This window comes from Balaenoptera ricei, chromosome 1, assembly GCF_028023285.1.
Source record: "Balaenoptera ricei isolate mBalRic1 chromosome 1, mBalRic1.hap2, whole genome shotgun sequence".
In the NCBI taxonomy this organism is placed as follows: domain Eukaryota; kingdom Metazoa; phylum Chordata; class Mammalia; order Artiodactyla; family Balaenopteridae; genus Balaenoptera; species Balaenoptera ricei.
In genome coordinates this window covers 29,038,341-29,052,472 of record NC_082639.1, presented here as the reverse complement: position 1 = coordinate 29,052,472, position 14,132 = coordinate 29,038,341, and the positions used below count along the sequence as shown (strand labels likewise).

At 36.6% G+C, this 14,132-nt stretch overlaps 1 protein-coding gene across 4 annotated transcripts in view; it reads right to left on the bottom strand.

Moving 5' to 3' along the window:
• LOC132348931 (protein argonaute-3) overlaps positions 1–14,132 on the bottom strand; it is a 118,824-nt gene that overhangs the window by 17,957 nt on the left and 86,735 nt on the right. For all 4 annotated transcript variants that reach the window (XM_059896916.1, XM_059896926.1, XM_059896936.1 and 1 more), the window contains 2 exons: positions 4,011–4,170; positions 2,661–2,751 (listed from right to left, as the gene is read on the bottom strand). In XM_059896916.1, coding sequence (XP_059752899.1) covers positions 2,661–2,751; positions 4,011–4,170 — 251 coding nt within the window. The remainder of the gene's footprint in view (positions 1–2,660; positions 2,752–4,010; positions 4,171–14,132) is intronic.

The following is a 14,132-nucleotide window of genomic DNA, read 5'->3' as shown; positions in this document are numbered from 1 at the left end:
TACCTCCAGCTTCTCTTTCTTCCAGGGTAGTATCTATAAAAAAGTCATGCTTCAAAAATGGACCTCTGCACCTCCATGTTCACTGCAGCATTATTTACACAGCCAAGACATGGAAACAACCTAAGTGTCCATTGATGGATGAATGAATAAAGAAAATGTGGCATATACATACAATAGAATATCATTTGGCCATAAAAAAGAATAAAATCTTGCCATTGTGACAACATGGATGGACCCTGAGGGCATTATGTTAAGTGAAATAAGTCAGACAAAGACAAATACCATATGATGCCACTTATATGTGGAATCTAAAAACAAAAAACAAACAAAAAATCCCAACTGAGTTCACAGATATAGAGAACAGACTTGTGGTTGCCAGAGGGGTGGGGTATGGGTGAAATGGCTCAAAAGGTACAAACTTCCAGATGTAAAATAAATAAGCCATGGGGATGTAATGTACAGCATGGTGACTACAGTTAATACTGTACTGCATATTTGAAAATTGCTAAGAGAGTAAATCTTAAAAGTTCTCAGCACTTACAATTCAGGGGACACCAGTTTGATCCCTGGTCAGGGAACTAAGATCCCAACATGCCTTGGGGCAGCTAAGCCTGGGTGCCACAACTAGAGAGCCCTCGCGCTGCAACTACAGAGCCCATGCACTCTGGAACCCACGCGCCACCAGGAAAGATCCTGTGTGCCCCAACTAAGACCCGGCGCAGCCAAAAAAAAAAAAAAAAAAGTTCTCCCCATAAGAAAAAACTTTTGTAACTATGTATGGTGACAGATGTTAACTAGACTTATTGTAGTGATCATTTCACAATATATATGAATATCAAATCATGTTATACACCTGAAACTAAAATAATGTTATATGTCAATTATACATCAATTAAAACATAAATAAATAAAAACAAACTATTTCAAAAGAGTACCTAAATTCCCGTCAGTAATTTAAACATCTTATTAGAAACCAAGATATGGAAAATTCTTATATTTCTCTTCAGTCTTAGGTCAGATTAGAAAATAACCAAGAGTTTTTTAAAAAGTGAGCTAGAACTTGTCTACTTCTTTAGGTACATGGAATTGTATCTGCTTTTTTTAATCTTCCCTAAGTAAAAAAAAAAAAAAAAAAAAAAGGAACCTGACCGTTTCTTTTCCACTGCTAAAAATAAATCCATACCCCCTCTGATGGCAAAAAAAAGCCTTACAAAATCAAGCCTCACAGTCTGCTATACTACATTCCAATTCCCTGCATTTGAAATTCCTCAACACACCAGATTTTTGCAATTTTAATTCACATCACTGTCATGGTAGTATCTATTATACTACATGGCATTTATTACTTACATTGTTTCTCACACTAGTCTTTAAGTTCTTGGGAATAGAAGATATATAGCAAAAATAATCAAATTCTATTTACAAGACCTCTGATAATTATAAAAGAAAGTGAATATTTGGTAGAAATGGATTTAGCAAAAAAGGACAATGACAACCCAGAAGTCCAAAAGAATTTAAAAGTGCTTAAACTTCTTGGAAAACAACCCAAAAATAGCAAATCCAAAGTAAGTCTTTAGAAATTTTGTATCATTTTATCTTCTCTAGGAACATTTTAATGACTATCAGAGATTGCTCAATACTACCTCTAGGACACTTGAAATGTACACAATTTATGCATAACATTAAGAATACAAGGAAATATAATTTATTAATAGATAAAAGTTAATTTTCTTCATTAATGAAAAGAGCTTTGGAAAAATAAGTGAAAAATTTAATATTACTATCATTTTCAAGGAAAGATTAAGATTTATCAGATTTTTAAAATTAAAAGTAAAGATTATAATGAATGATAGAAAAAATATATAAAAAGTCTTACAGTTTAATTTCTGAAATTTATCAAGTATGCCTAAAATATGTTGACATTTTCAAAATGCTGACATTTGTTAAAATCAAGCAATTTTCTTTCTTTCTTTTTTTAACATCTTTATTGGAGTATAATTGCTCTACAATGGTGTGTCAAGCAATTTTCAAGTTGGGTAAAATATCATCTGGCTTTATGAAGTTTATAAGAAATACACCTTTGAACTGACACAGAAAGGTTACAAATATAAAGGTGGGCAAAAGATAGAACAGGCAAATGTTAAAAGTAAGAGGAGCAGTAATAAAGAATTCAAGTGCAAAGTATTAAACTGGACAAAGATGAAAGATATTTTATACTGAAAAAAATGCAATCCAGCAAACTTATATGTCATGCATCTTTCTGTAACAAAGACACTACTGAAATACATAAACTCTGAATTACAAAAAGTAACTGAAAATATACAACCATGGAGAGGTCAAACAGACAAATTAAAGTAGGATACAGAAGAGTTGAGTAATATAATTAATAAACTTGATTTAATAGATATATATAGAACTTGCAGCCTCCAAACCAGAGAATATCATTCTTTTCAAAAACCCAAAGAACATTTGAAAGTTGGCTCTGGAGAGATCTACATATAGATATATATATTTATAAAACTTTATAAATATATTTTTTAAACTTTATATTTATAAAAGTTGGTTTCAAAGAAAATGTCATTAAAATTCAAAAAGTTAAAACCAAAATGTTGATCTTTGTCTAAACTTTAGATAAGATAAACCTGTCTAAAGATACTCACAGCAGCAATAGAAGGCTTCTTCCCATCCCCAGCTGGTGGATGAGTGACATCTGCTCCCAAAAAGATCACTGGTTGCTGGAACACAGAAGGTCTTAAACACAGTTTTAAAAAGAGTTAGATCATTTTTTTCATTATCCTTTTACCTATTTCACACTACTGCAACACAACTGCAAGTTGCTGGCATAGCACAGAGGAGGTCTGTTATAGACAACTTCATAGGCTTGAACTACTGACAGCTTTATTCTCTTAATTCATGAATCTCTATTAAGTGAAGTATTCAGAGCAGTTTTCTGCCTTAAGCAGCGGTGCTGGTGGTTGCAAAGGTCAACTGCTGCTAGCATTCTTAATAGGCATAAAATGATAAACTTCCTCATATTAATCCACTGATTTGTATCAATCATTCTTTAATCTACTTACATTTTAAGCCAATGTAATCTCTCAAGGAGATAAAGAATCATTAAACCACACTGGAAAGGATTATGGGACTCTACTACTCCCCAGCCTCTGACCAAAAGTATAAAATTTGAGTAACATACGTTTAATAGTCATAAAGTAGCTAGCAGTTCATTTTATTTTAAAACTGTATCCTTTAAGATTCAAATGACTCTTAGTTCTTGGAGTTGTTGATAAAATTCTATATTCATGTCATTTATGAATCTCATATTTAATAGGGATGGGAAATAGAGGCAGTATGGAAAAACAGGAAAAAAAGAGCTTCTGTGTCAACAAGATATTTAATTTTTTAGAGCCCTAGTTGCTTCAACTATTAAAAGGAAACCTGTTGTTCAATTCTCCAAATAACGGCCTCTTCCCCAGCACCCTATTTCTAGGTCATTACGTTTCATACTTCCTAAGAGCTCTTAGACATGATGGTGATATAACAGTAACATCTGTTGTCCCACTGACTCCGCCAGGAGTTGATATGGCTTCCTTAATTGATTTACTTAATTGACATGTCCCCCCATCCAACCCCACCCAAAGCCCCTAAAGGAGGGAAGAAAGGCTTCCCTCACTTTCTAGGTGAGTGAGTTGCCTCATGACACCAGCTTGAAGATGACTACCAAACAATGAGAAAGTTCTTCAAGCTGGGCTCTCCAGTGAAAAATAAATAAAATTCTCTACTTTCTAGCCAGGGACGAGGCACTTTGCATACTAAATGAAAATGGAGATGGGAGGGGATTTTTCATAAAGGAATCTTGTAAATTTTGCCAATCAAAACTCTTAAAGTTTTTGCCAAAATGTCTACTTATCTCCCATGGCAGGAATCATCAAAGCTGTCTCTTACATAGGTCTTAGATATGGCAATACAGAGAAAAATTAATATTTTATTAGGTGATTAGCTTATCTTACCTTTGATGAGGTACAAGAATATTATTGATCCCTCCAAGTTTAACATTTATCTTTAGGCACAGGTTTGAGAGAGTTTGAGGGGATGTTTTTATTACATTCTTGACTTGAACACACTGTGTAGCCATACCCAAAAGTGTATCTCCAACACGCTTCACCTCCGCTATGGAACAAATACAAATACCTCTAGTTATGAAAAGGCAAATTTTACTGAAAATTAAGCTGCTATGTATGTTTTCCCCTTGTGAAATACATCACTGTATTACAGGATACCAAAACTTATACCAATACTAAAACAATGTTATTAAAGTATACTTCCTTTTTTTTTTTTTTTTCAGCCATGCTGCGCGGCTTGTGGGATTTTAATTCCCCGACCGGGGACTGAACCCAAGCCCTCTGCAGTGAGAGTGCGGATCCTAACCACTGGACTGCCAGGGAATTCCCTATACTGCCTTATTTGATTATATAAATGTGCAGAGTTTTGAGGGCATTCAAGAGTGCAATTAGTGGGACTTCCTGGTGGTCCAGTGGTTAAGAATACGCCTTCCAATGCAGGGACACAGGTTCAATCCCTGGTGGAGGAACTAAAATCCCACATGCCATGGGGCAGCTAATCCTGTGCGCCGCAACTACTGAGCCCATGTGCTCTGGAGCCTGCATCTGCAGGCCACAACTAGAGAAGTCCTCACGCTGCAATGAAGACCCAGCGCAGCCAAAATTAAAAAAAAAAAAAAAAGAGAGTACAATTAGTAATATACTGTCTATCTTAAATGTTTTAACTTGATATCTAGCCAATTAAAATAAACTAGATCTTTTGAATGAACTGTTTCCAGCATTTCTGAAAACTGTGTTCTACAATATACAACTATAAAATACGAAAAATAATCCTAAAAAATAAAGTATACTTACTGCCTTGAAGATTAGCTTAAGTATTTAGTGATAATTTTTTCCAGTTGTTTTCTTCATATATAAGGAAGCATACTTTTGTCTTCACGAAAATAGTATAACCACAATAACCGAAAAACCAGAGAAAAATATCATACATAAACCCTTATTAGTATTTAATTGTACTCTCTTCCAATAATGTTCTCATTTGCATTATTTTAATGCAGTTATAATCACAGTATACTTTAGCTTTCAATCTAATTCTCCAAACTTTAATTTAGAAATATAGAGGTATTACTGTATAAAGGTTTTTATCCTGTTCCTTTCCTTATCCTGTTTCCTGTTCCTCTCCCCCTCTCTGCCATTGTAACTACCATAAAGAGTTCGGTGTACATAACTTCTTATATATAACACATGGAAAACACTTTTAAACAAAAATTGAGAATATACTATACACTCTATTGTGTAACTTGTCATATTCACTTAATAATATAGTATGTTCTGAATGCCAATATATAGATGCCCTTATTATTTATAACAACAGCTGTTACTTTGTTTTTAAATGCCAAAAGGTATCTAACCACTACTCATACACCGACATATTTTTAACTTTTTCCAGGTTTCCATTATTTCAAACAATGCTATGAATAACATCCTTGTATATTTAACTTTCATTTGGTTGTATAACTATAGCTTCAGAATAAATTTCTACAGGTAGAATTGAGGGATCAGAGATATATATACTTAACATTTTTATAGATACTGAAAAGTTGCCCTCTAAAAAGGTTTATTAATTCATCCAACAAATATTTAATGAGCCACCTAATACATGCTAGTACTGTGCGAAGCTCTGGATATACAATGTTAAGTCAAGAGAGACATTGTTCTTGCCCTCACAGAGCTTATAGTCTAGTCAGAGAAATAGCCATTAATTAAATAACTTCAAATTTAACATTGTAACTGTGAAACAACATAAAGGAGTGGTAACAAGGTGCTGTAAGACAATAAAAGTGAGAGAATTTGACCTTGTCAGGGAGGTCAGGCAAAGCTTCCCCAAGGAAGGGAGGTCTGAACTAAAATTCAAAAGAATGTGTGTTTACTTGGTAAAGGGTGGAAGATGGATTATGAGAAGCAATGCAGGTAGAAGGAAGAGGATAAACAAAGAGTTTCTGCAGGGAAAAAAGAGCATAAAGTGAGATGAATTCTGAAGAGGTAAGAAGTCATGGATTAGGGGCTTCCCTGGTGGCACAGTGGTTAAGAATCCACCTGCCAATGCAGGGGACATGGGTTCAAGCCCTGGTCTGGGAAGATTCCACATGCTGCAGAGCAACTAAGCCTGTGTGCCACAACTACTGAGCCTGAGCTCTAGAGCCTGTGAGCCACAACTACCGAGCCCTCGTGCCAGAGCTACTGAAGCCTGCGTGCTTAGAGCCCATGCCCCGCAACAAGAGAAGCCACCGCAATGAGAAGCTCGCGCACCACAACAAAGAGTAGCCCCCACTCACCACAACTAGAGAAAGCCTGTGCACAGCAACGAAGACCCAACTCAGCCAAAAATAAAAAATAAATAAATTTATTTAAAAAAATAAAGTCACGGATTAGAACATGCAAACCCCTGGAAGATAATCTTAAATATCAATTTTACCAATTGTATAATGAAAAACTACTGAAGTGGGGGTGATAGGGAAGAGGATAAAATCAGATTTGTACTTTAAAAATACCACTCTGGACATTAGCTATAGCACCAACACATAAAAGATTAGAAGTCATCATTTCCATCCTCACAACAACAACAAAAAAAGCTGAACAAACTGAAAATTAATGACTGGTCTTAGTCTTAGATCCATCAGAGAAAACTGCTACCCCCAAAACAGGTGAATACAGAGAATCACAGCCAAGATCAGCTTATTAGAAGCAGAAGCTGATGAAGCCATTAACTGCAGGAACAATTAAACACTGACTCCTGGGAATTCCCTGGTGGACTAGTGGTTAGGACTCCACACTCTCACCGCCAAGGGCCTGGTTTCAATCCCTGGTTGGAGAACTAAGATCCCACAAGCTGTGCAGTGTGGCCACAAACCAACCAACCAACCAACAAAACAAAACAACAAAAAACAACATGCACAAAAAACCCACACACACTAACTCCTATAACTCAATAAGAAAAAACCCAAACAATCCAAATAAAAATGACCACAGGAGTTGAATAGACATTTCTCCAAAGAAGATCTACAAATGTTCAATAAACACATGAAAAGATGTTCCACATCACTAATCATTAGGAAAATGCAAATGGAAACCATAAAGAGATACTACTTCACACCCAATAGGATGGCTAAAATAAATAAATAAGTATTGGCAAGAAGGTGGAGAAACTGGAACCTTGTACACTGCTGATAGGAATTCAAAATGGTGCAGACTCTGTACAAAACAGTAAGGCAATTGCTCAAAAAACTAAAACAGAATTATATAATCCAGCAATTTCACTTCTGGTAATATACCCAAGAAAAGTGAAAGGAAGGACTGGAACAGAGAGCTGTATACTCATGTTCAAAGCAGCATTATTCACAATAGCCCAAAGGTGGAACTAATCCAAGTGCCCATTGATAGATGAATAGATAAACAAAATGTGTATATACATAACAATGGAATATTATTCAGCCTTAAAAAGGAAGAAAATTCTGGGCTTCCCTGATGGCGCAGTGGTTGAGAGTTTGCCTGCCAATGCAGGGGACACGGGTTCGAGCCCTGGTCTGGGAGGATCCCACATGCCGCGGAGCAACTAGGCCCGTGAGCCACAACTACTGAGCCTGCGCGTCTGGAGCCTGTGCTCCGCAACAAGAGAGGCCGCGATAGTGAGAGGCCCACGCACTGCGATGAAGAGTGGCCCCCGCTTGCCACAACTAGAGAAAGCCCTCGCATAGAAACGAAGGCCCAACATAGCCAAAAATAATAAATAAATAAATTAAAAAAAAAAAAAGGAAGAAAATTCTGATACATACTATAACATGGATAAACCTTAAGGACATTATGCTTAATGAGATAAACAGTCACAAAAGGACAAATACTATATGATTTATTCAGTCAAATTCATAGAGAGAGAAAGTAGAATATAGGTTTCTAGGGGTTGGGGGACGGGAGATGGGGAGTTAGTGCTGAGTTTCAGTTAGGGATGATGAAAAAGTTCTGGAGATGGATGGTGGTGATGGTTGTACAACACTGAATGTACTTAATGTCACTGAACTGTATACTTGTTAAAATGGTAAATTTTTTGTTTTATATATTAGTATATTTTACAACAAAAAAGGGGAAGAAAATTCTGATACATACTACAACATAGATAAACCTTTAGGACATTACCCTAAGTGAAATAAGCCAGAAACAAAGGGATAAGTATTGTATGATTCCATTTATATGAGTTACTAGAATAGGTAAATTCATAGAGACAGAAAGTACAATAGAGGCTACCAGGTGTTGGTGGGTAGGGGAATGGGGTGTTAGTGTTTAATGGGTACAGAGTTTCTGTTTGAGATGATGAAAAAGTTCTGGAAGTGGACAGTAGTTATGGTTGCACAATGCTGTGAATATACTTAATGCCAGTGAATTGTGTACGTTAAAATGGTTAAAATGGTAAATTTTATGTTATGTATATTTTATCACACATATACATAAAAACTTGTTTAAAAATAGTTAATTCAGGAACACTCCTATGAAAACAGTACCTCAGAAGGAATGAAAACTACAATCAAAATTTGGCACCTGGGACTTCCCTGGTGGTCCAGTGGTTAAGACTCTGCGCTTCCACTGCAAGGGGTTCGATTCCTGGTGGTGGAACTAAAAGCCCGCATGCCACGCAGCGTGGCCAAAAAAAAAAAAAAAAATTGACACCAAGTGACTGATTTATAGAAGGCATCACCTACACCAACATGAGACAAATGTAGAGGTCCCAGGGCTCTGGCAAAACAGGGCAGGACTACAGAAGAAACTGAAATACAGGCAGCAGCACTCAATAAACAAAAATTGAATTTAAAAAGTGGCAAATGATGAAAGAGTTTTCCTATGAAAAAAACAAATGGGATGACAGCTATAAAGGTGCTGTTTTTGAAAATAAGAATTCCAGAATGATTTAACACTTGAAACTATGTGAGTAGATAATTTGATTTATAAGTAAACATAAGCAAATAATTTTTTAAAAAGTGAAGGGGAAATATGACAAATAAAAACTAAGGGAATCTGTTGACAGTAGACTTGCCTTGAAAGAAATGATAAGAGACATTTTTCAGAAAGAAGGAAAAGTATACAGGTCGGAAGTCCAGATCTATATATAAAAAAAGGTCAGAGAAGGAATAAATAAAAGTAAAATAAGATCTTTTACTTTCTTATTCTTAACTGAACTAAGAGATACTGTTCAAAATAATAATAGCAACAATATATTGTGTGGTTACAACTTATGGATAGGTGAAATGAATGACAGCAATATTGTAAGGGGGAGGGAGGAATTGGGAATACTTTGTTATAAGGTATCTACACTATCTGTGAAGTGGTACAGAATTATTAAAAGCAAACTCAGATTAGTTGTAAATGTATACTGCAAACTCTAGGGAAACCACTAAAAGTTTAAAAAAAAAAAAAGTATAACTGATGTAAGAGAGAAAATGGAATAATATAAAATGCTCATTTAAAACCATAAAATGGAGGGGCTTCCCTGGTGGCACAGTGGTTAAGAATCCCCCTGCCAATGCGGGGGACATGGGTTTGAGCCCTGGTCCAGGAAGATCCCACATGCCGCGGAGCAACTAAGCCTGTGTGCCACAACTACTGGGCCTGCACTCTAGAGCCTGCGAGCCACAACTACTGAGCCTGCGTGCTACAACTACTGAAGCCAGCGCACCTAGAGCCTGTGCTCCACAAGAGAACCCACCGCAATGAGAAGCCCGCGCACCGCAACAAAGAGTAGCCCCGCTCGCCGCAACTAGAGAAAGCACACGTGCAGCAACAAAGACCCAATGCAGCCAAAAATAAATAAATAAAATAAATAAATTTATTTAAAAAACCCCATAAAATGGAGAAAAAGAGGGGAAGATAAAATATAAGACCCAGGGACTTCCCTGGTGGCGCAGTGGTTAAGACTCCATGCTCCTAATGCAGGGGGCCTGGGTTCGATCCCTGGTCAGGGAACTAGATCCCACACGCATGCCGCAACTAAGAGTTCACATGCCACAACTAAGGAGCCTGAGTGCCACAACTAAGGAGCCTGCCTGCTGCAACTAAGACCTACCGCAACCAAAAATAAAAAAGACCCAAACTACGTGTTGCCTACAAGAAACCAATTCTAAAATAAAGTGATACAGAAAGATATACCATGCTAACACCAAGAAAAAGAAAACTGAAGTCGCTGTATTTTTTCACACAAAGTAGATTTCAGAACTAGGAAGATTATCAGGGATAAAGAGGGGTATTACATAATAATAAAAGGGTCAATTCTTCAAGAAGACAGGAAAATCTTTAACATGTATGCAGCTAAGAAAAGAATGCCAAAATAAGTGAGGCAAAAACTGATAGAATTGCAAGGAGAAACAAACAAATCCACTATTATAGTGGAGACTTCAATGCACTTTCATCAGTAATTGACAGATCCAGCAGGCAGAAGGTAAGTATATATTCAATAGCTGACTTGAACAGTACCATCAATCAACTGATTCTAAGAGTCATTTATAAAATACTTCATTCAATAACAGCAGAATACACATTCTTCTCATGCTCACATGGAACATTCATTAAGGAAGACCACATTATGGTCCTAAAACACACCTTAACAAATCTGAAAGAACAGAAATCATACAAAGTATGGTCTCAGACCACAGTGGAATTAAACTACAAATCAATAATGGAAAGATAGCCAGGAAATCCCAAAATATCTATATATTAAACAACATAATTCTATGAGACATGGATTAAAGAAAAAGTCTTGAGAAATTTAAAAATATTTTGAACTAAATCAAAATGAAATACAACTTACCAAAATTAGTGTGATGCAGTGAAAGCAGTAATTAAGAGACAAATTTATGGCACTGAATGCAGAGAAGAAAGATCTAAAATCAATAATCTATGTTTCTACCTTAGAACGATAAAGAAGAACAATACAGGCCTAGAACAAGCAGAAGGAAAAAAATCTTAATTAGAGCAGAAATCAATGAAATTGAAAATAAGAAATCAACAGAGGAAAATCAAGGAAACCAAAAAGCTAGTTCTTTGAAAAGATCAAAGAAATTCATAAACCTCTAGCCAGACTAATCAAGAAAAAAACAGACAACACAAATTATTAATATCAGAAATGAAAAAAGGGTCATTGGCCCCAAGGACATTTAAAGGATAATAAAAGAATATTATGAAAAACTTTAGGCCCACAAATTTGTTAACTTACATGAAGTGGACCAGTTCCTTGAATGACACTACCAAATCTCACACAGAAGAAATAGATAATCTGAATAGGTGTGTACCTATTAAAAAAATTGAATCAATAATTAACAACTTTCCAAAAAAAGAAAGTACCAGGCCCAGATGGTTTCACTGGAGAATTCTACCAAACATTCAAGGAACAAATGATACCAATTCTCTGCAATCTCTTCCAGAAAACAGAAGCAGAGGAAATACTCATGATTCTGAGGCCAAAATACCCTAATACCCAAACCAGAAAAAGACATTACAAGAAAGGAAAACTACAGATCAATATCTCTCATGAACACAGATGCAAAATCTTCAACAAAATATTAGCAAATTGAATCCAACAATGTATAAGAATTACATACCATCCCCAAGTGGGATTTATCCCAGGCATGCAAGGCTGGGTTCAACATTTCGAAAATCAATTAAAGTAATTGATCACATTAAGAGAAAAAAAAGAAGAAAAATCATATGATCATATCAACAGATGCAGAAAAGAACATTTTGCAAACTCCATCATCCATTCATAATAAAAACTCTCAGCAAAACTAGGACTGGAGGGGAACTTCCTCAACTTGATAAATAACAATTATAGAAAGCTTATAGCTAACATCATGTTTACTGCTGAGAAACTAGATGTTTTCCCCCTAAAGTCAGGAACAATGCAAGAATGTCTCCTCTCACCACTGCTATTCAACATCGTATTGGAATTCCTAGCTAATGCAAGGAAAAGGATATAAAAGTATACAGACTGGGAAGGAAAAAATAAAACTGTCTTTGTTCATAGAGAACATGACTGTCTATGCAGAAAATCCCCCAAAATTGACAAAAGCTTCCTGGAACTAATAAGTGACTATAGCAAGGTTTCAGGATACAAAATAAATATACAAAAATCAACTGCATTCCTAAATACTAAAAATGAACAACTAGAATTTAAAATTAAAAACACAATACCATTTATAGAAGAAAAAGAAAAAAACAATATACTTAGATATAAATCTAAATGAGGAAAACTATAAAACTCTGATAAGGGGCTTCTCTGGTGGCACAGTGGTTGAGAATCCACCTGCCAATGCAGGGGCCACGGGTTCGAGCCCTGGTCCGGGAAGATCCCACGTGCCATGGAGCAACTAAGCCCGTGCACCACAACTACTGAGCCTGAGTTCTAGAGCCCGTGAGCCAGAACTACTGTAGCCCGTGCTCCGCAACAAGAGAAGCCACCGCAGTGAGAAGCCCACGCGCCGCAATGAAGAGTAGCCCCCGCTCGCTGCAACTAGAGAAAGCCCGCGCGCAGCAACGAAAACCCAATGCAGCCGAAAATAAATAAATAAATAAATAAATAAATAAATAAACTCTGAAAAAGAAATCAAAGAAGCTCTGAACAAAGAGATATTCCATGTTCAAGGATAGAAGGCTTAACATTAAGATGTCAATTCTTCCCAGCTTGATCTATAGATTCAATGTAATCCCAACAAAAGTCTCAGCAAGCTATTTTGTGATATTGACAAAATGATTCTAAAGTTTATATAGATAGGCAAAAGACCTATTAGCTAATACAACAGGGAAGAAGAAGAACAAAGTCAGAGAACTGACATTATCTGACTTCAAGACTTATCACAAAGCTAAATTAATCAAGACAGTGTGGTTTTAGCAAATGAATGGACATACAGACCAATGAAACAAAATAAAGAGTCCAGAAATAGACTGACACAAATAGTCAATCATTCACAAAGTAGCAAAGGCAATTTCATGGAGAAAGATAATCTTTCCAACAAATGGTGCTGAAACAATTGGAATCCACGTGCAAAAAAAGAAAAAAAAAAACAAAACAATCTAGATACAGACCTTAACACCTTTCACAGAAGTTAAGTCAAAATGGATTATAGGGCTTCCCTGGTGGCGCAGTGGTTAAGAATCTGCCTGCCAAAGCAGGGGAAACAGGTTTGAGCCCTGGTCTGGGAAGATCCCACATGCTGTGGGGCAGCTAAGCCCGTGCGCCAAAACTGCCGAGCCTGCACTCTAGAGCCCGCAAGCCACAACTACTGAGCCCACGTGCTACAACTACTGAGGCCCGCGCGCTTAGAGCCCGTGCTCTGCAACTAGAGAAGCCACTGCAGTGAGAAGCCCGTGCACTGCAACGAAGAGTAGCCCTCGCTCGCCACAACTAGAGAAAGCCCACGCGCAGCAACGAAGATCGAATGCAGCCAAAAATAAATAAATAAAATAAATTTATTAAAAAAAAAAAAGGATTATAAACCTATATGTAAAAAAGGAAAACTATAAAACTACTAGAAGTATAAAACTTAGACTATAACACCAAAAATGATCTGTGAAAGAAAAAAATTGATGACTTTATTAAAATTTGGACTTCATTAAAATTTAAAACTTGTGCTCTATGAAAGACACTGTTAAGAGAAGACAAGCCACAGCCTAGGATAAAATTATTTGCAAAATAGGTATCTGATAAAGAACTTGTATCTAAACATACAAAGAACTCTTAAACCTGAACAATAAGAAAACAAACACATCAATTAAGAAATGAGCAAAAGATTGGAATAGACATTTCATCAAAGATATACAGATGGGGCTTCCCTGGTGGTGCAGTGGTTGAGAATCTGCCTGCCAATGCAGGGGACACGGGTTCGAGCCCTGGTCTGGGAAGATCCCACATGCCACGGAGCAACTAGGCCCGTGAGCCACAACTACTGAGCCTGCGTGTCTGGAGCCTGTGCTCCGCAACAGGAGAGGCCGCATCAGTGAGAGGCCCGTGTACCGCGATGAAGAGTGGCCCCCGCT